Source organism: Ctenopharyngodon idella, chromosome 15 (genome assembly GCF_019924925.1).
Source record: "Ctenopharyngodon idella isolate HZGC_01 chromosome 15, HZGC01, whole genome shotgun sequence".
In the NCBI taxonomy this organism is placed as follows: domain Eukaryota; kingdom Metazoa; phylum Chordata; class Actinopteri; order Cypriniformes; family Xenocyprididae; genus Ctenopharyngodon; species Ctenopharyngodon idella.
Window position 1 is genome coordinate 30,788,993 of NC_067234.1, and position 22,621 is coordinate 30,811,613.

General features: G+C 39.1%; 1 protein-coding gene across 1 annotated transcript in view; it reads left to right on the forward strand.

Moving 5' to 3' along the window:
• schip1 (schwannomin interacting protein 1) overlaps positions 1–22,621 on the forward strand; it is a 216,368-nt gene that overhangs the window by 7,458 nt on the left and 186,289 nt on the right. Inside the window, exons 2-4 of the mRNA XM_051863770.1 lie at positions 1,366–1,428; positions 1,758–1,834; positions 10,628–10,759. Coding sequence (XP_051719730.1) covers positions 10,709–10,759 — 51 coding nt within the window. The 5' untranslated portion in view covers positions 1,366–1,428; positions 1,758–1,834; positions 10,628–10,708. The remainder of the gene's footprint in view (positions 1–1,365; positions 1,429–1,757; positions 1,835–10,627; positions 10,760–22,621) is intronic.

Consider the following 22,621-nt stretch of genomic DNA (forward strand, 5'->3'; position numbering starts at 1 on the left):
ACCTCAGTGCGCTCCTGGTTATTACCTGACCTCAAACCCTCTGAAACACAACAACAACTTTATGAGGTCGGCCCATGAAATGTGTGTTTTGACACAAAGATAGTGTGCGTCACTTAAATGTCCTTCTTCCTCCTCAGTTCACTGTTGTTGTGTCTTTTTGCGAGATGCTAAAATATACTCGCCTCTGATACCTTGAGCATTTTCAATCAGTCCATGTTTACTGGAACATATTGAGGTAGATGAGGAATTAAATTACTGGATAAAAAGACATGACACTGACTCTTTGGCATTAAATGCGACTACCTGTTGACTGTTAATTTTATATTGGACTTGACATTGTTTGTTTGAAAATGTGAAGCTGTATGACTCACTTAAAGAGACTTTATTATAACACATCTCCAAAATCTGAAATAGTAACTGAAATGCTCTTAAAAAATATACGGTTTTCACCAGACAGCGATTATATGCTCTTCCATATATTCAGATATGGTTTCATTTTATGGAAAAGATTGATGGGAACATTTGTTAAACATCTGCTTTTGTGTTAAAGAAGGATAGTCATTAAGAAAGAAATAAAGTCATTCTTATTTGAAACAACATGATTTCTAAATGACATCTAAATCATACACTGCATGATTTTTGGCTGTCCCAGACGACAGATTGGCATCGTGAAACAATTCTGTGATCATGGCTCTTAATCGGTGGTCCTATGTCGTACAATGAGAGAGGTTCAAAGACAGCCGTTTTCCTGGTCTTGCGACCAAAGATAGCCTAAGATCACAGTGTCAGAAATTCAGCCTGATCAACGCACAGTGTGTTTGCTGCTACGACCTACGTCTACTGACCAGCCAATAAAAATGCGACATGAAATCAACGAGACATGGCGCTAAAACTTAAAACTGCTTACCTCAAGCTCTTTTCCCTTCTTCTTTTGCTGCTTCCTTTTTATTTTCCGCACACGTAAAAACTACAACTGCCAAAGTGTGATTCAACATGGTGTTTTGTTTACCACTAGCGCATGTTGATGACGTTTTATTCTTCTATAGAAACTTGCATCGTAGCCTACAAGTCAAGAGTTGTCATCATCGTACAGTCTACATACATGTCGTATCCAAGTTTAGTAGATCCATGTTGCACAGTGTGATAAAGTAATGATCTTATAGGATTGCTAAAATCGTGCAGTGTATCCAGGGCTTAAGGGCTGATTTTACAATAGAATGAGTCTCAAAAAAAAAAAAAAAAGTAATAATAATTTCAGAGGGAATCATTGCATACAATACAAATGATTTCAGGGTTGTCTTAACCATTTTATTAATCATAAGGGCATAACTAGGCATAATACCTTTGACTGCTTTTGTTTTTCAGGCAGAAAGACTCGTATCATCGCCTCAGCTGTGTTGAAGATCCACCAGAACCAACACTGGAAGGGTGAAGAGAATAATACATGATTATACTTGCATACATATGACATTTTATTACAATGTTTCAGCATATAACTGCAAAATATGAAGGGAAAGGTCACCCTAGAAATAGTGAGAATTGGATCCTAAACTAAAGTGTTACTGATATTTTATACCCTGCACTCATGAACATGGCAGATTGAACATTATTTCATCAAACTGAACTCATTTCACATCCTAAACTTATTTAAAGTCAACACACTGCAGTTTTCCCTCTAGGTCTGAGACTTTCCTAAATGATCACCTACATAATGCGCAGTACCCGTGTCTCACGCTGTCTTCTGTCTGTTGTCATAGAAACGGCCATCAGCAGAGAGACAGAGGCCGTCCACGACAACGCGAGCAGAATCTGCTGCTGGAGAACAAGCTAGAATGTGAGTGAGAGAAGTTTGCCTGTTTAACCATCTTTGTGTTGTAATGATTAGATACAAGCAACCGTGAGAAATGCACACTGAATAGATAAAAGCGTCATTAGTATTGTATTGTTCTTCTGACTGTTATTTTACATAGCTCTGTGTTTGCTGAAGCATGTTTTTGCCTGGATCCCGGTTTAACTTTAATGCAGTTTGTTGAGTGAAAGTTGACTGACAGGTAACTCATTGCGTCTCGAGGGAATCTGAATGTAAACGGCTGTATTGTATTGAATATAAGGACGAAGCAAACACTCTTGTCGCAAAGTCAAAATCAGTTCTCTCAATCACAATCTCTTGTTATAGCCTTGTGTTCACGTCAGATCACTCTTCAGCTACATCAGGAAATATTCAGGGGTTCAAGCGCTGAAACCCTATTGTAATTGTAAGGATTTTTATTATTATCCCACCATAAAACTGATCAGGCAGCCCAAACCGTAAGGCCTAAAGACTTGAAACTTGGTCAGATGGTAGTAGTTTTGCTCGCTATCAAAGTCCCTTTCAAGGAAAGTCTGTTCACACGGCAGCCATATTTGCAATGCCTCCAGGCAGCTGTTCTTGGGCATAAAGACCAAGTCCTATCTATTTGAATGGGGAATCCTGAAATCTCAAAAACTGCTTACCGAACTCACAAGTAAATAACATGTTTCAAAAACGTGAAATCGCTCATAACTCCTGTACCATTTGTCATAGACTCAGTTGCCTTATACAATTGGAATCCTAAAGATGAACAATATCTCTAATTTCATTTCCACCATGAACATTTTTTGAAAAACCTACTTTTGCGAACTAGTCCTAGGGTTTTTACCCAGTCAGAACCAAACCAGTGCAGAAAGATTCTCTGGAGTCTGAATATCAATAATTATCAGAAAAAAAGTTGAAATTTTGATTCACGTTCATGACAAAATGCTGAAATATTAAATGTGGGCGGGGCCATTTTTACTAAAACGGCTGTAACTCTTGAACAGAATGAGATATTTTCACCAAACTTGGTACATAAGCTCAATCTGAGGTCACAGTAAAAAAAAAAAAAAAAAAGAAAAAGAAAAAAAAGTGAAGTTTGGCCACTGGGTGGTGCTAAAGCAGGAAAAAACATGAAAATTGATATAACTAAGCAACCGTTAGTCCGATTGACTTGAAAATTGGCATGGAGTGTCTTTGTCCAAGGAGCCATGATGGTCTATGAGGACATTCACATATCTCAAAGATCATGGCCGCCATCAGCCAATGAAATTTGAGCACCTATTAGACAAGGTTAACGGAGGCCAATTGGAGCAAAACTGTTCGACTCATTCAGATCGGCCACCGGGGGACGATATCATGTTTTACATGGTTTTTTGCACATACACACAATATTCATATCATATGATAGATCTAATTCTGAACAACTTTGCTTCAAGAACCACTGCTGTCAATCAAATAATTCGTTAAATATTTGAAATTATTTATAAAAAGTACTTTTGCGAAGTAGTCCAAGGTTTTTCGCTCAACCTCAATAAAACCAGTGCAGTACAATTCTCTGGACTCTCTAGCATGGAGCCCCGCGAATGACACGCAGGAAAAAAATAGTAGGCTAAATCATGCGCACAATCTACTAATTCACTCACTCCATTTGGTAAATCATGCGTACAATTTATAAATCGAGGGAAAAAATTACTAAAAAGTATGCACGATTTAGCAAATCGAGGGAACGAATTATTAAATCGTGTGCACAATTTCCTTTTTTTCCGGCATGTCATGTGCGGGTCTCCATACTCTAGATCAATAATCATCATCATCAAAAAAAAAAAAAAAAAAATGTTGACCTTTACTTTTTGGATAGCTATAACAGGGTCATTTAAAAAATGGGCGTGTCCAAGTGCACGCAAAAGCATATAATTCCTATACGAAAGCTAGATTAGATGAAATTAGGTGAAATTACAAACTTTTATGGAAATCGGACCATAGGTGGCGCTATAACTGTCAAATAGCTTTAAGAACCATACATTCCCTAGTAAATTGCCTGTATTGGCAATTTTATCTCTGATCTTAATGGTTTCAGGTTTGCTTAATAAAACATAACACCTTATTACACATGTGCTTAAAGTCCTTAAAACGCCTGAACCCTGTTAACTGCTGCTTGCAGCTATATTTGTAATTCTATTTTTTAACTAGTCTAGCATTCTAATTATTCTAAAAGATTATAACAGCTTTAAAAAAATTTTTATTCTTTTCAACCATTTTTTAAATGCCAGACTTGTCATCCACCCAAATCTTCCCTTCTGTAAGTACAAAATGTTGTTAAATGAGGAAAAATCTACATTGAACTTTAACGACAACAAGCAAGTACAACCCCCCTAATATTTATACCATGGTTAATGGAAACATACAATCAGGCTATTAATAATTACATACATTGAGTGTTCAGAGCTTTTATAAGCACTAAGTTCTCATACAATCTGAACAGACCAATTATCTCCACAATATGACTGAAGCCAAATTGTTTAATTTTGCATGAGTGTCACATGAATCACCGTAGGCACGTTCACCAGCGCGTTCCAAAAGTGTGATGAGATTTGCGCAAGCTCTTCCTATCGCAATGCTGATGATAAAATGTGCAACCCATTTGAATTCTATTGAGAATTTACCATTTTGAAATGCTATGGAGAAAGTCAAGAGTGATCTAAAACAGACGTATATACTATAAAAGAGGGGAAAACTAGAACTGCCCGATTTATCGCGATTAAATCGCACACGATTTGGCAAAAGCTGCAATTATTTAATGCGCAGCTTGTCAGAGCTGTATGGCTCTGTGATCAATAGTAAATGCTTCTCCATCTGAACGCCAGAGGGCGCACTCTTGCAGAAACTACAAATATGCACTGCCGCAGAAGTTGATAACACATGTCATATAGCTGTAGCTGAATAAACAGAAGATTGAAGCATTTTGATCATTTTGATTAAGCATGACTAATAAACACACAACTGCCTTATTCTGTGTAAGAAGCCACATCATCTCACAGAAGGATGCTCAACTGTCGTTATGAAGTGAGTTTGGAGTAAAACCATATTATTAAATGTTGCCTTTTGTTAGACAAGATGTTAATAAAAGCTTCTCATGTCTGGAAAGATGTTTGACGCGTGTTGCTTTTTCAAATGTACATTATAAGCGACTCAAACTCGCAGTGCTTTCAGATGGATTAGCATTTGGAGCCATACTTCACTGACAAGCTGCGCATGAAAAAATAATTGCAGCCTTGAACTGATTAGATAGACCTTTTGAACGTGCTCCTCCCAAACTATGTTTATAAAACATAATTTGTTGCTTGAGTTCTTCAATCTCTTGAGACGCAGACATGTAAAAGGCTAACAATTAGCTGAACATATACTAGTTTAATTAGTGACACTTAGCCTACATTTTAAAATCTTTATTTAAATATGGCAACATTTGTATTTTAAAACCTTTATTTGAAATGAAAAATGATATCTCAGTCATTCTACAATATTTCTATGATTAAATCACTGACAGAGACTCATCCCCCATCAGTCAATCACTGTGCGCATAGTAAGTTTGTTGACATCATCCACAGCAACAAGGTCAACCCCGCCCTTTCTCTTAGCTTAAGACTTCTTTCTATCCCTTAGTAAAAGTTGGTCTCAGCAGCTTTGTGAATAGGTTTTAAGAGAAAACTCTTAACTAAGAACTTTTATTGCTATTTAGGAGAACTCTTAGTGGCAAGATAAGATGTTTTGTGAATACGGCCCCTGGTCTTTAGGCGGGGTCTAGGGATTTGGAGGAGAAGTTTACCCTCCAATCTTAGACCTCTAGCAGGAGTATAGGGGTGGAGTAGGATTTTGAACTCGATTCTAAAGTGAATCGGCAGCCAATGAAGGGATTTCAGGAGGGGAATAACATGATATTATATGATATGATATTTTTTACATCCCTTTAGAAAACTAGCTGTTGCATTTTGAACTACTTGTAAGCGGGAAATTTGAGTCTTTTATATGCCGTAATAGAGAGAATTGCAGTAATCCAGCCAGGACGTAATGAAAGCATGGATAGCAACCTCTAAAGAACTCTCCGAAAGAAAGGGTTTGATTTTAGAAAGTGAGTGAATATAAAAAAAACTCGAACCTATGACAGAACTAATTTTTTTGTCAAATTTCAAACGGTTATCAAACTCCACACCCAAATTCTGCGCTTGTGAGGAAATAAAAGAATTTACAGACTCAAGGACAAGTAGATTTTTTGTCCTAGAGTCAGAGGGGCCGAATACAATAACTGTGTTCAAAAAAAGAAAATTTTTGGAGAGCCAAGATTTGACTTCGTCAAGACACGCTGATAGAGTGTTGATAGCAGCCATGTTTCCTAAAAATAGAGCCCAGGGGAAGTAAGTAAATAGAAAAAAGAGCAGGAGCTAAGATAGAGCCCTGAGGCACACCACAGGATAAGTTGTCTATAGAGGAGGTGAAACTTACTATTTTGACAGAAAGTCTTCTATTAGTTAAAAACCAACTTAACCCCCTCCCCCCAGACCGATGCAAGATTCCAATCGGGAGATGAGGATCTCGTGATCTACAGTATCGAAGGCTGAGGACAGGTCCAGCATAACTGACTGAAATGTTGACTGAAATGTTTCAAAAGACTGAAATGTTTCAAAGATGTGGTTATTAGTTAGGAAAGGTTGAAGCTGTAAAAACAGTTCCCTTTCAAAGGGAGGTGGAGGAAGAAGCAGGCGAGCCTGCGGCTTCCTCTAGGCCTCCCTGCCCAGCGTATGCTGAGTTACTGGAGGTTATGGAACGCACTTCTGGCAAGCTGCAGCTGCCTTGGGAGCGTGTCAGGAAAGAAACCACACGCGGACGACTTGACGAGCGGTTCCTTTCCGGCCATTACCCGGTAACTCCAGTGAGCCTTCCATTCCTTCCTGATCTACACGTTGAGATCGAGAAGGCATGGAAGAACCCATACTCGGCTCGCATTCATCTTCATCAGCGGGCGAACTTCGCTGATGTTGAAGGGTTGAGCCAGCATGGGTATGTGTCGATGCCCCCTATTGACGAGATGTTCTCGTCACGGGGAGTGCACCGACACTAAAAGCTCCGATCCTGCCGTCTAAGCTCCTTAAAGTTACATCAAGCTTGAACGGCAGGGCATATGCGGCAGCAGGTCAGGCTAGTGCAGCATTGCACACGATGGCACGATCGGAAAGTTCAGGGAGGCGAAGGCGCGCTCAGCAGCATTTAGAACCTGCATCCCGCTTAGATCCAAATCTGGGCCCAGACAGCCGGGAGGTCCTGGCCTGTCTCGAGCCGAGGCTCAGAGGCAGGGCCAGAGGTCCAGTGTCACCGCTTGAGCGCCTCCTCCTCCTCCTAGGAGCAAGTCGCAGAAGCGGCGGGACGCGAGGAGGAAGAAGCAGGATCTGAGGGAGGTGATCGAACACAGGCGCCAGCTGCGCCGGTGATCGAACCCCTCTCTTGCGAGGGCAACTGTACACCTGCCCTCGCCCCTTCTTCCTCCGCCCCCGGGGATTTTGTTTTTGGATACTGTTAACATGCTCAGGTGTTTCTAACAGTTAGGCTGATGGTTGGGCACATGATGAATTTTTCTGAATGCCCGCCTTCTGGCTTGATAGTGAAGAAGTTCTTTTAGGCTTTAAAGAACCTTAGATTCCATCCTTCTTTATGGAAAGAGTGAGGAGGAGGAGTCTTCGGTCTTCGAGCCGCAGGAAAGGTAAGCTGGGTCTATATATTTATGTTCTAAATATGTTGACCTTGTTTTTCCTGTATAGTTTTTCCTGAGCATGTAGCCGTAAAAATTTAGGTTTTTTTTGGGAAGACTGAAGTTGTTAGGCTGGCTAGAACGATTTCTGTGCAGGCCACAAAATGGCCGCCGTTTAGCCACCTGTGTATTGTTAGGTTGTATAGTTCCTAGTTCTGGCCTCCTCCTGAGGGAGTTGTTAGGCCGTATGCCCATTTCCCCTTACTTTATGTAGGTGCAATTACTGAGGTTAACAGCTAAGGTAGCAGGCTGTTATTAGCCTCCCTGGTGCTGTTTCTCAGGTGGTAGGCCCTTATCTTTGCGTAGATAAGTTTATGCAGTGGCCCCACTCTCTAGAACTTCATTTATGCTATGATTTGTCTTTCCCCTGAGCCCCTTGAATTAACATTCAAGTTTGAGTTACGGTGCTAGCTTTTAGCTTTTGTCCTCTAGGGTTCAGTACAGATCTGTAGCTCTGTTTGGTGAGAGCATTTATCCTCTTTAGGATGGCATGCATTTACAAAGCTTTTTCTGCTCTGAGTTCTAGTTTTGCCCTACATGTATGTGAGCTTTACTCTAGTACTGCCACAGGTTAGCACCTGTTCTCAGAATAGTAGGCTTGTGTTAGCCTCTATTTAAGAGCGTGGTGACTTTTGCACTCCCCGGTTAGGGTTTGGTGCTTCACTGAGTGCATCACCTGTTGGATTGCACACTCAGGTTGAGTGTAGAGAGCCTCATTTTCAGTTTGGTTTCTGTTAGCTCCCGCTAGGTGATCATTGCCACAACAGCTATATTGCATATAACTGTAGGAGTTGTAGGCTCTAATGTATTTAGCCTCCTTCTATTTTGCAGCTTGTGTTTACAAGTGTTGTTGGTATATGGTCATGAGTTTTGCTCACTTAGTTTAGCACTGCCACAGGTTTATGCTTGTGTCTGTTTGAGGTAGTAGGCCTTGTAGGCCTCCCTTAGACCGTGTTAGCATTTCATTGTACCCCTATTATGGAACATTGCCTGTTGGAACATGTAGACTTAGCTTTAACCACTGGCTGGCGCCACGTGTGGCGGGAGTTGTAGGCCATGTTTAGGCCTCCTTTCAGATTACATGTTGGCACAGTTCTGTTTGGGTTTTGGATGACCCATCACCATTGATGTGGTCATGATTGCCACTAGCTGATGCCACTTGTTTACAAGTTGTAGGCCTTCTAGGCCTCCTGTGTAGCATGTTGGAGTTCGGTTGTGTACTCCTCTCACTCTGAGAGTAAAAAGTGTTTTTACTGAGTATGTCTCTGAGTGGCTGACCTCTTAGGGTGTGTTTTTGTAATTAACCTTACTGTTGTTCGGTTTTCTACATTTACTTCCTTGAGCATGGTTTATGTTTGTCCTTTAACTCTAGTTGAGCTAAGTAGCTACCTCGTAAATATGCTGGTTCTATTTTGCTCCTAGAATTTTAGCGGCCACTAGACTAACACTGCGTGTTTACAAGTAGTAGGCCCTCGGGGCCTCCTTTTTAGAACATGCTGGTGTATGTAACAGTGTACTCCTCTTGCTGAGAGAGTTAGAGGTGTTTTGCTGAGTACACTGCTGGTTGGCCAGGGCCTCAGGTGACTTATTAACCTCCTTGTAGAACTTTGTCATGTTGTGGGCCCCTCTTTGGCCTCCATAAGCTTAGCTCCCTAAGCTGATCATTGGTAAGGCTTCCATGAGGCCTCCCGTTGAGGATCAGCCCCAGCCTGGTTTGTGCTCCCCTTGTCAGGGTCTCTTAGCGCACAGCCTCCTCAGTGCAATTTTAGGCACTGAGTAGATCCTAGGATTGAGTGGATTGTACTCCCCTCGATATGAGAGTTCATAGCATTCAGCTGAGTTTTGCTCTCCAGGATGCCCGTCTCTACGCGTGGGTTTGAGTTGCTTACTGCCTTTCTCGCAGTCGCTCTTACTTGCTGTCTTCTCTGAAGAATGCATTGTTGAGACTCTGTATTCAGACAGGGTTGGCCAAGACTGAATTTGTCCTATGTCAGATTAGGTCGGCCTCCCTGGTGGCATTGGGGTGACCATGTCCCCCTTCTAGTGACTGGCTGGGGGTTCCCTTCGGTTCCTTGGCTACATTCCCTTAAAGGGACCTACTTTCTGTGGAGGTTTTGGTCCCAGAAGCCTTTGAGCAGCCTTGGTAGGCTTTCTACGGAAGGCCTCTTTGAGGTTCAGCTTGGGCTATTGGCCGTAGGGAATGCTGTCACTGACAGCCTTTGTGTGACCCGAGGGTGAGTTGCTATCTGGCGTTTCTCCCGAAACTGCTGGACGTTTGTCTAGCCATTTTGGCATGCACTCTCCTCAAGCATGGCGGCGTGGGTATATCGTTCCCCATATGCGGTCAACGCAGAGTTGAGTTCCCTTCGAAAGCGAACGTCTCAGGTTACTCATGTAACCATGGTTCCCTGAGAACAGGGAACGAGACTCTGCGTTGCTTTGCCATGCTTCGGGGCTGCCTGCTGAACAGTCCCTCAAGACAATAAGATACTGACTGATTCTCTAGGCGCTTCTTTTATACTTCCGGGTCGCGCTATGATGATGTCATAGGCTGTCGCCAGCCAATAGGATTGGAGTGGTTTGATTCCTTGGCTTTCAGACATCGGTTCACGTGTGACGTTCCCCCATATGCGGTAAACGCAGAGTCTCGTTCCCTGTTCTCAGGGAACCATGGTTACATGAGTAACCTGAGACGTTTTTCCATTACCTTTGAAATAAATGGTAAAATAGATATGAGCCGAAAATGTGCTAAAACAGATGCATCCAGTGAAGGTTTTTTTAGAACTGGAGAGACAGTGGCCATTTTCAAGCTTTTAGGAATGGAACCTGATTTCAAACATTTGTTTAAAAATGACACCGATAATCTGTTAAGAGAATAGATTTTTCATTGAATTTAGTTTGTGAGAACTTTGAAATCGCATTGAGATGTTCCTTGTATGTTACACCAAAATATCTAAACCTTTGAAAAGATCACCTTCTTCCCTTTTGTATCCCAGAATCCACAGAGCCTGGCCTTTTGCCCTAGAGCACGAGCACAGCGGACAAACTCCTGAAATCACTGGACTCATCAGCAGGAGATGGATTTGTCCGACCGCAGCGGCACTGACCCAAGGCCGGACCTCGCTGAGGTAGGAGCGCTGATGTTACACTGCAAGCGTTCACTGTTAGTTCTGTGCTGGCCGGATGCCCAGGTCTGTAATTAGTGCTTAATTAGGTGAATATTGTTGATTGATTAATGAAGTAGTGATTGTCTTGTTGTGTTTGCCTTGGAGCACACAGTAAAAAGTCTTCACTGACAGCGGCGTCCTCCCACAAATCTGTGTGTTTCTCATGGTTTTTTTCATGCTGAGTTTCATTGGTTCACGAGCTCTCAAGTGTCGAGTCCTGTACAGTGAGCTCTTTCAGCAGTGTTATAACATTATTTTAGCACAACTGAACCATATCAATCTCCTTATCCCAAAATTGTGCTATTAATTTGTTATGGTACCACTTTATCCTGTACAATGAGATATTCAGATGTCTTCACCTTCGACACATGGTCCTTTTCCTTTTAATCATGTTTTGTGTGAATGATGAATGAATCCTTTATTCTTGTAGCTTTAGCGGCTACTGCTGTTGAATTTCTTCGGCTTTATTCTTTTGTGAGCTTTGCGTTCTAGCTCGAGCTGTTAGACTTACCAGTTACTGTAATCTAGTAGTATTAGTTTACTTCAGAAGGTTTGCAAGCTGTAATAAATGATCTGTGGGGTATTTTGAGCTGAAACTTCACAGACACATTCTGGGGACACCAAAGACTTATATTACATCTTGTGAAAAGGAGCATATTAGGTCCCCTTTAATGTTGTATAATTGCACAGCTGTTGAGTAATTCTGAGTGTTTTCACCACATTGGATTCAGACTAGTAACAGTGGCTTGGGTTGTTTCTATGCAAGGTGCTTAATCATTTATGTTAGAAAGAGCTCTCTGAGGGCGTTAATCTTAAGAGATGATGTGCTAATCTTGAGATTAACATTTATGTTTGTTAAGTGTGAAATGAGTGGAATAATTGTGTCTGGACGGCTGAATTAATGAACTGAAAATTAATGCTGATGTTTTTGCTTCATGCCGGGCCACATTACCACCTCTGCCCCGCCGTGCATTCGTTTTCAATAATTCAGAAATCATCTTTCTCATTTCAGGGGAACTATACAGGATACTACTGCAAAACTAAATGATATATGTATTGATTATTTTATTTTGCCTGTCAAGGCTTTGACATTTTTTGCAGTGCAGTGCTTTTAAATACATATATCTCACATTTGCACATATTGAACGTGTCTTTGGTCTGACACACCCATTTCAGCTTTTGCAGTCTCAATAACGGCCAGTGGCGGACTGGGGCAAAAAAGTGGCCCTGGACTTTCTGGCACAAAGCGACCCATCACACCCGGTCTACAACACACCTCACCATAAAACCCACCAGCTCATTAATTTTTTACACCACTTTTTATAACATAAAAATATAAATGCTATTGATACAGAAATATATATATATATTTAATTATTATTATTGATTGAAATTATCATTAACATTAATGAATGACTGGCATACTTCTTTGTTATTATTTGTCTTTCCTGATGCACATGGCAAATAGTAAATAATTTTGAAAAAATTTCAAATCTCTTTTCCATACTTTAATATCACTGAAGTTCAATACCTACCATTAAATCAGTCCATAACAATGCTCTGGTCTGGTCTATAAGATTTAGAATGTAGTGCAGAATTTGGACTGTTTTATGGTGCCTTTCTAGTGGTTATAGTGTTTGCCCTTTCAGGAGCTTGACAACTGTCATTTTATGGAATAGAGCTCCAATTGTGAAAAAGAGTGTAAAATCCTTATGTTTATGAAAAATACAGACTATTAGAATGATTTCTGAAGGATCACGTAACTGAGGCCTGGAGTAATGATGCTGAAAATTCAGCTTTGATCACAGGAATAAATTACATTTTACAATAAATTCACATAGAAAACAGCTATTTGACTGTATTTTTGATCAAATAAATTCCGCCTTCCTCTTTCAAAAACATTAAAGAAGTCTTAGCCTATTTCAAACTTTTGATCGCCAGTCTGTAAAATAGCCGAATGAATGTGAACTAATTAGAAAATTATAAGTTTTAGACACTTTTCTAACACGGGACATAGGCTACTTGAATATGTAAGTTGCTGGTTTTGCCATGTTTAGTGTAAGTTTGAGAATGATATTTCAAGTTTTATAAATAATTTTCAAATGATTGTGAATTTACTGACGAAATCCTGACAACAGACAGGCTACACAAACATTCATTATTATCTGACATGGCATTAAAATATGAAAAATCCAAAAAGGTCAGAAGTAGTTTGCAGCCCTGGAAATGAATGTCCGTTGTTTAACATTTTTTATTTATTTTTTTATCGTAAACAGTCGGCAAATATTGCTGTGTATTGTCTCGTCATGTTCAGCTGCGTGCTTATCTTACCTCGGCTCGCATTCTTCAAGCATTAAAAAGTGCCGCTTTCTGTGGACAGTAAATCCCGCCTCCTTCGATTTGATTGGATATCTCAAACGTTTTGACATTGACGAGCGCCTTTAGACAGACTGAGCACACTAAACAGATTAGAGTTTATGCCTCAAGTGGGCTGCGCCTACTACGTAAATTTACTATAATTCACTCTTCATATATATTTACGTTGTAACGGTCCGGCCCACATTGTCCAGTAGCCCACTGGGAAAACTCCCGGTACTCCCGATGGCCAGTCCGCCCCTGATAAGGGCCCTATGATTGCCACGATAAAAAAACACGAAAACATAAAATCAGATAAACATGAAAGTAGGGATGTCAATAGATTAAATTTGTTAATTGCGATTAATTGCACCCTTTTATGCAATTAATTACAATTCAAAAACTATATTTTCTGAAAGCTTTTCTCAAGGTAATGTGTCTTTCTTGGAGACTCCAAAAGGACACCAAATAATATGAGGAGTCCATATAATTAATGTATTTATGCACAACAAAGCACAATTAAAAAAACATTATCCTGAAAGTGTGTGGAAACAACGTGAATGAACTGATATGTGTCTGTGCATAAATACAGTGTGTTGAGAGCGCTCATACATGGTTTGTTTGTACATCAATATAATAGACTTACTGTACGACTCCTGTACATCACTGCAATCGTCTTTACCTTCCACATCCTAGTCCACATCCATTAAAACTTTACTAATGAGATGCTGGTTTGCTTTATCCAGCCGAGAAACGCAGTTTGCGTATCATCTGGCTGTACAGCGGTTCCATTCAGTCTGTCTTTCACACAGTGTGATGGTTGAGGCTCGTGTTCTTCAGAAACAATCACAGAATAGTGTTTGAAAGCAAAGCACACACTGGAATGAATAATTCACTAAAAACTGGCCGCGAGTCACTGTTTTCTCTGCCATCTCTGATGAAAAAAGCCTGGTTTTCTTTACATTGGCACTGCTTTGGACTGATTGTTTGAATGAATTCGCTTACTGGATAATTGGACTGAAAACTTTCCTGGAGTTTAGCGGCTTAAAATGATCCGATGGCAAACAGAGAAGTGAAACTGTGTTAAAGGGTTAGAATAGAAATTTCCACCTACATAGATGCTCAATGTGATAAACTCCAGACTTCAAGATCATCTAACTGTGTGATGTAAATTACATTCAGTGATGCAATTTCACGTGCTTCATTGATTTATTTGCTTCGCTTGAGTTAAATTATTTTAACCCATTAAAATTAATGATTAGTGAATAAATTAATGAATAAAATTAGATTTTGAATTAATTGCATGCGTTAACGTTGACAGCCCTACATGAAATCCATAACAAAAATATATATTTAGGCTAACATCATGTATTTTAACCGCATATAAAATTTCCAGTTATTTGGACTTCATCGTTTTAACAAATTATAAACTTGTTATTCTTCTAGTTATTTAACTAATGAATCAGAAGTCTCACATTCACAGGAAACAACTTAAAAAATAAGGTGAATATGAGACAACACCACATGATCTGTGCTCTGACATTTCTCTGAGACTCACCAGCATTTTCCCATTCATTTGATTAAAAAATAAAATTAAATAGTCAAATTTATATAGTGCTTTATAGAATACAGATAATAGTGTAATATTTGGTCTCATACAGGGCACCACCAATTTAGCAATTTTATGAATTAAATTTTTAGACTTTCTATGTTACTAACCCATTAAAATCGAGAAAAAAAAATTAAAACAGAAAACAGAATTTGTGGAAAAGTAAAGGGCTTCTACACTAATAATGAGCTGATGAGCTGAATCTGGTGTTTGATTATGCAATCATACTCAATTTTTCAGTTTTCAGTTTGCATTTTGGCCGTTCATTTAACATGATAGCGGTGTTTTGGGGGCCTGAAAACACAAACTTTTGAAACGGTGACGTCATGTGCATGTGTATATCATGTTCAGTCTATAGTCATTTAGTTTCTTTACAAGCTGACATCGCCAACTACTGGCCTGACAGCATAATACAGCGTTTTTAGTCATTTTTGCGGATCCGTGTGAACGGGGATCATTTTGAAAACGTCATCTGCACGTGAGAAACACAAAGGAAAAACTTTTCCATTTTTAGTAAATTGTTGTAAATGTGCCCTCAAGATGTCAAGATCAGTATTCAAGCAAGCGTTTGCACTGGCACATGGAGAAACTTTGTCATTTTCAAGCCAAATAATAAAAGTTTAATAAATCAGAGTTATTGGAATTCTTGGTATATTGCAAGACACAGACTAAAATTGCAATATGCATCAAATCTTTAGCCAAGCACTGTGATAAGATTACAACATTACAGTTATCTGGCGAATCCCACTCACAGTCCTCACAAACACACACTAATAAGTCGGAGGAGGATTTAATGTACAATTCGATAAGCAATAAAGAAAATCCTATCTCACTTCCAATACAGGATCACTAATGGAAGAAAGTGTTTGAAGGCCTTGAACAAACACACCCTCCATTAGTCTATTGATGAGCTGTGATGATAATGGCTCATGTCTCCGCACACATGATGCTAGAGTCCTCAGATCACAGTTTACTGCCCATCCTCTCCTGCTAGAGATGCTCATAATGGACGATGCCATTTTATATCAGGAATCTGCTATTATTTATAGGGGAAAAACATCTGTGAAGTTTGTCAAGCCTATTTGGACAAAGATATCACAGAAATCGACTCAAAATACAAAACACTGACATAACAAAGACACTTTCCACAATGGTGCAAACGATTATCTAAGCTAAAATGATCTTAGCATGAAAAGTAGCTGGTTGTAAACACACTGTAAAAATCTGTAAAATGGTGGTTTTGGCCAGTCCAACCTCAGAGGTTTTGACCGTCTCAACTGCATCACACAATACGTGTGTGTGTGTGTGTGTGTGTTCAGGGCTGAGCGTGTAAATAATAGATCTGTGTGAAAGGTCGGTGCAATGGATCACTCAGCAGTAAACAGGTCACAGCTCAACCTTCACGTCACTCAATCTGAAGGTTTTCTCTTCAGTTGCTGGTGTTTATTTGGGGCAAAAGCTCTGTGTTTCCTACATCCAGCTTCAGATTGAAGTGTGCAGAGCAGATGGTGACAGTCTCTGTGAAGAACTCTAAGATCTTTATTTCTGTGCTGTGATTCTCTGTTTGTGCTGATGACAGCCGTCAGTAGTTCAGCATGATGTGCCGCATTTATATATAAAACACTGTATTATTCAATTGTGCTTCTTGTTAGAAGAACTGAGAAGTTGTGGAACTGTACTGACAAACGGCTTTTTAACTATCAATGCGCTGTTGATAGAATTTTCCACTGTTATTTAGAATCTCCGGATCAAAACACAGGCGAAAAAGCAGAAACAAGCGATAGAAGCATTGCTTATGCTCATGTAAAATAACAAGATCATCAATCATTCAACAGCATATAAATCAAAACTGAATGAAAAGTCAAAACCATGAAGAGGAAACGACTGTGAAGATTTGGGGTGTTGATGGACTCGATCTACTCCAATGAAAACAGAATAACTATTTAAAAAACAAAAAACAGTTAACATTATTTCTCATTATGTGAACATGACTGAAATTAAATATTTTCTGTATCTCTGTGGTAAATGATGTAGATATGAAACACTCTAAAATAGTGATGGGGATTCGTTCATTGCGTCTGTCACCTGACAAATCATAATGGGAAGATCGGATCATTTTGCAGACTTGATCTTTGAATTTCATTAAGCAAATTTCATTTCTTCAAGTCATTTCGTCCATATAAGCAGTTAAACCTGTTTTTCAATAGCAACATACTCTGAGCACATCATCGTACACAATCCTTGATATTTTATGTATAATCAGACACATAGCAAACATTATAATCACCATTTGTGTTTTAAAACCCTTTTTTTTTAAAACCCAATTAGTTAATAGTCATGTGCCTCAACAAGTAAAGTCATAACATAATGATACATTTACAAATCATTAGTTAATGATTAATTAAAGCAGACAACTGGAAGTTTAAATACATGGCTTTGACCAATTGTGGTAATTAACACATTAATTTACACTATTAGTTAATAAAATATGTTATTAAGGAATTAATGCATTAAGACACATTTAATTAATAACAATTCATATATTACTTAATCTATTAATCATATAGACTATTTATTAGTTGCTGATGCAGTAATCATTAATGAATGGTTTAGTTCTTCATGAGTCATAAATTAACTTGTGATTATCTGTTCATTAGTTAAGCATGAATTAATGCATATAAGTGTACCCGTATTGTAAAGTGTTGCTGCTGTTTTTGAGGAAATGGAATGCATTAGATAATATTGTAATATTTGGATTAGTTTACTGACTCCCATGATATTTTTAAAATGTTAAAATTGTTATTTCCAAACCAAGAATACTCATAGAGATTAATATAAATCTTTGTAAAAAAAAAAAAAAAAAAAAAAAATTCCTTGGTCTAAAATATTTTATCAGCACATTGCACTCTTTGTTATATTCCAAGCAGCCTGTATATGTTTTATGTGTTTACTTTCAAGTTTCTTAGTACAATATACAAACTTAAGTAGTTTTTTTCGGTAACACTTTAGTATAGGGAACACATATAAACTATTAATTATGACTTTTCCCTCAATAAACTCCTAATTTACTGCTTATTAATAGTTAGTAAGGTAGTTGTTAAGTTTAGGTACTGGGTAGGATTAAGAATGGAGAATAAGGTCATGCAGAATAAGGCATTAATATATGCTTTATAAGTACTAATAAACAGCCAATATTCTATTAATATGCATGCTAATAAGCAACTAGTTAAAAGACCCTAAAATAAAGTGTTACCGTTTTTTCTCTTCTTTTTTTCTTTTTCTTACCTAGAAGCATTTAAATGAATCCCATGAATGCACTTAAAAAGTACAAAACTGAATCTTGAATTAAAATCAAATTGAATTTCATTGTGGATTGGATCAAATCATTTTGAATTCGCAAAAATTATTCCTATCAAATCAAAACCATTTGAAACATGATTTGAAACAAGATTTGAAGAGTTTGAAACAGTATGGCACAATAAATTACTCTTTTCATCACTGCTGCCACAGGACAAAGGTGGTAGGACATGGTGTTACTGCCCCCCAAACCTGCCACTGTTAAATTCTCTTATTGGTGCTTCAATTTCAAAGATGTAAATATTTAAATATTATATTGCATTTTATTTACATTTAATAATTCAACATTAAAATGAGCTGAAAACTGAAAACCACCATTTCAGTCTGGCTTCCAGGCAAACCACAGCACAGACACAGCCTTGAATAAGGTTTTAAATGTTATTCGGGGCTTAGGTAACTTGGCAGTCCTTGTTCTTTTAGATCTGAGTTCTGCTTTTGACACCGTTGATCATGAGATTCTACTCGATTGACTACAGAACTGGGTCGGTCTATCAGGTCCTGTCTAAGACTGGTTTAGATCCTACTTAAGTAGCAGGGCATACGGCGTTACACTGGGTACCTACAGCTCCAGGAATTGCATCATATCCTGTGGTGTTCCTCAAGGCTCAATTTTGGGTCCTCTATTATTTGACTTATATATGCTTCCTTTAGCCAGTGTAATTAATAAGTACATTATTTCCTTTCATATTTGTACAATATTCATTTTATTATCTTATTGTGTCTGTTTAGGGCTGATTATGGAAGAGATTGAAAGAGTAGGGGAGTGATGATGAGGATGCACACTCAGACATGAATGAAAAGACACCAGTGCTTCACTCCACTAGGTGTGAAGAGATGCCAGAGTTGGTGTATTCTGGTTACTTCACTCCATTAGGGGTGGAAAGACACCAGGAAGCCAGGGGTTGCTACTAGTGTAAATCACAAACAGAGGATCACAAACTCGTCCATGCGCACCGGTCTGTTATTGCAGGGACATCGACGTTACATTTTCATGTCCCTAAACATGACGCAGAGCAAAATGAACTGTGATTGTTTGCGTTACATGTCAGTAAAACGTCCTCTTGGGCGGTCTTTGGCCAATGAAAGCTGTGATAGAGACCAGACCTTCTGCCGTCAGTCTCAAGGTCTGGCTACGTGAGACTACTACCTCTGATGTGATACCCGCGATAGCCAATGAGAGTGAGCAAGCTTCACCAACCAGATGTTGCGTGCTTCTATAGTTGAAACTTGGCAGCCACAAACATACCACGAAAGTGGAGTATTGAATAATTCCTTTTTTTTTTCTTTTTTGTTTTTCTTCCCATAAAACAAAACGTTTGATCTCACGAGTCTCTGTGAGATCTTTGTGAAAATGTTTCTACAATCGACAGGTGTGTGGTCTCGCGGTCCAGATGAATCTTCTAGTGTGTGCGTTCAGAGGATTATAATGCTAAAAATCAGTTAAAACTGCCTTTATGCCTGTGGTCTCCCACAGTTTTAAAATCGGTTAAGATTTGAAAATCGTCTTATCCAGCCTTACTTAGCATGGTGAAAAGGGTTCTTGGTTTTGTGTAGTTGTGGCTCAGTTTCCTCCTTCAATCTTCATCTGTGGGATTTTTTCGCCTGTTTTAACAAACTTAAATGTAAAAGCATTAAAACTGAGATAAACCAAAGCGTTGGTGGCAGAAGTCTAATCTGAGGTTTGGAGCTGATGTGTAGTTCAGAGCCGGTGTTGGAAGACGTGGCTCTGTTAGTGGATGAAGGCCTATTTGTCATTGTGACCTGTGGGATCGCAGAGTAAGCACTCTGGACGATTGTTTCATAATTTCTCACACTGACTCGAGTGTTGAAAAAATATATGACAGCTTCATCTCTGCCCCCCATCTCTTGTTTCCCCATCCGTCATTGAGTCTCTTCTAATTAGACGCTAACGGACAGTAGGATTTACGGGTAGTGTGTGAGGGAGCATTGGGAACGGATTGTAAATCGCAGTCCTGACTCCTGCATTGATCGACATGCTCTCTTTTAACAGTGCTGGCATTAACCTATTAGCTTAGGGTTTACTAGTATTTTAATGGTTGCAGGCGGGTTCACACATTTGATCCCATTGAATCCCGAAGGCCTGCAGTCCATTAGCACTGCGTGTCTGTGCATGTGTACCTGCAAAAACTCATAAAACGCTGCTTTGAAATTAGCCATTGATTTTGGGTTGAGGAGCTTGATGGCAGAGATTTATTGCAGATGTCTAAGGCTGACAAAGTGACTTATATTTGGGAGCCACAGTGAGTGTCAGAGGAGTAAAGAGGAGGTGGAGTGGAGACATAGAGAGCTGTGAGATGATTTGGAGTGTATTAGTGTAATAAATGAGCCCGGGCTGAGCCGTTGGCCCACAGTGAGAGGTTCTGCTTCACTCTACACGCTCCGCTTTGATAGATGCAGATCATTACACGTGCTCACACACTCCACACGTCTCACATGGACAGTGAGCATGTTTTCTGATCATTGTTCGTTTTAGGTTGCCTTTTTGTCTATTAGTATGGTATTTTGCAGAACACTTTGTCTGCCACTGGTTTAGACTATCTGTAAACTTATGACATTTGTGATGTTTGACGTCATTGATGCCATCGCGATTGAGATTTCAGAGCGATGGCAGAAGTGAAATTGGTCTAATTCACAAAGCGTGCTGTAATGTTCTGGGTAAATGTTACTTTAAGACCCATGTTTGGGGGTTCCCCAAGCCTTGCACTCATGGGGAGAATGATGGAAGTGAATATATTCTGTGTTCTTCTCTTATACAGTCCTTAATGGTAACCTGTGTCATGGATCACTTACAATGCACTATGGGTTACAGTGCATACCCACAAATTTGTGTGCGAAATCTGCATAGGCATGTTTTCACGAACAAATCATGATTAACCATTGATTTCCAGAATAAAATCGATTCTACATTTATGAAAAAATGTAGGAACAAGTGAAACCCAATGCTGTCTCATGACCAATTCGTACATATATAGGATAGGTTTAGGGGCAGGGTTAGGGGTAGGTTATTTGTACGAATTCATACGAATTTGGCAACTCGTAATACGTACGATTTAGCAAAAAACGTACGAATTCATACTAGTGAGGTCATACGAATTTGTACGAATTAGCCACCTCGAAAAATTCAATTCAATGTGTTACTTGCCGTTTCTTTGTAATTATTTGTAAAATTTACTAGCAATTTCTGAGTAAAAATTGTTTCAAAGTAAATCCTACACCAAATCTTTTTTAAAGGAATGGTTGTGTGGAAAGCCCTTATATGGAGATGGTTTGGGTGTGTTTTATGCAAATTACTAAGCCTGTGCACACAACCGCTCATTTAGAATACCCCAAATTCATTAATATTACAATGAAGTTATGAACAGATTCATGTGTGTACGCAGGTTATTGTGAATTAGACATACATTTTTCGTGAGAAGTTCTCCTGTGCGTACAAATATGAAAGAGTCACGTGCATGCGCAGCTTTTGCGTAGCGATCGTCTGCAAGCTGCAACATCATTATAAATAAAATGGGAACAAAAACGTTTGTGTTGTTTACATTATATGCATTTATGCACCGATTGACAACAAAACAGTTTTATTCACCGCCTGCGGTTCTGACTCATGACCGGGATTGTGGTAAGATGGTCAATGCAGTGGCTAACTGACAGCAAAAAGAAGTGGCAAAACTCCAGAAAAGTCCAAGGAAAGTTCTTTTTATTTTCATGATCCACAAGTTTCAAACAGACGTAGCAGAAGCCGAGGCAACCTATCCAATGAAAGGGAAAATTTAACACAGGAAAAAAAAAAAAACTAAATAAAAAAACTATTTAAAGTACAACTCAACACATAACAAAAAAACAAAAGAAAAGACAAAATAGTTGGCTACTGTTCCAACAAACACCCCTCGTTTTCGTTTAGACATTTCCTCTGCTCTTTTATACTCTTGGCCCCCTCTCTTAGTATTCAAACGGACCAATCATAACACTCCATTTGTTAAACAGTACATTTCACATAGACTTTCAACCTCACAAGTCGCACCCAAAATGAAGTTTTCCTTTAACCAAAGGCTTCTCCCCATAATAATTCATCAAAGTATACATATAAAAGATATTTTAATCCACACATCCTTAATTGGGTAACTCCTCCCCTTCAGAATGCCATAAAACTGGTTTCCTGTTCGTGGGCCACTCCTTTTGGGCTTTCCAGGAACCGGTAAGACACAGAAACACACATTAATATTCACACATTCCTTGATTTCATCACTACATTGAATGTTTCACATTGCCAGCAGTCATCATGGAATGTGCACCTTCCATGTGACTGCTACTAAAGTAAAACAAACAAAATAAAGATTTTAACAAAGTGTCTATTGTGTTTTCATTTGAACCATGTGTGCTACATCACAGGGATCTATCGCTGGGACTCAAGTCTCAACCGATCTGCAAATCCAGCGTCGAACTGGGACTTGTTTACAAAACATTCATCTCCGAAATTCCGGAAA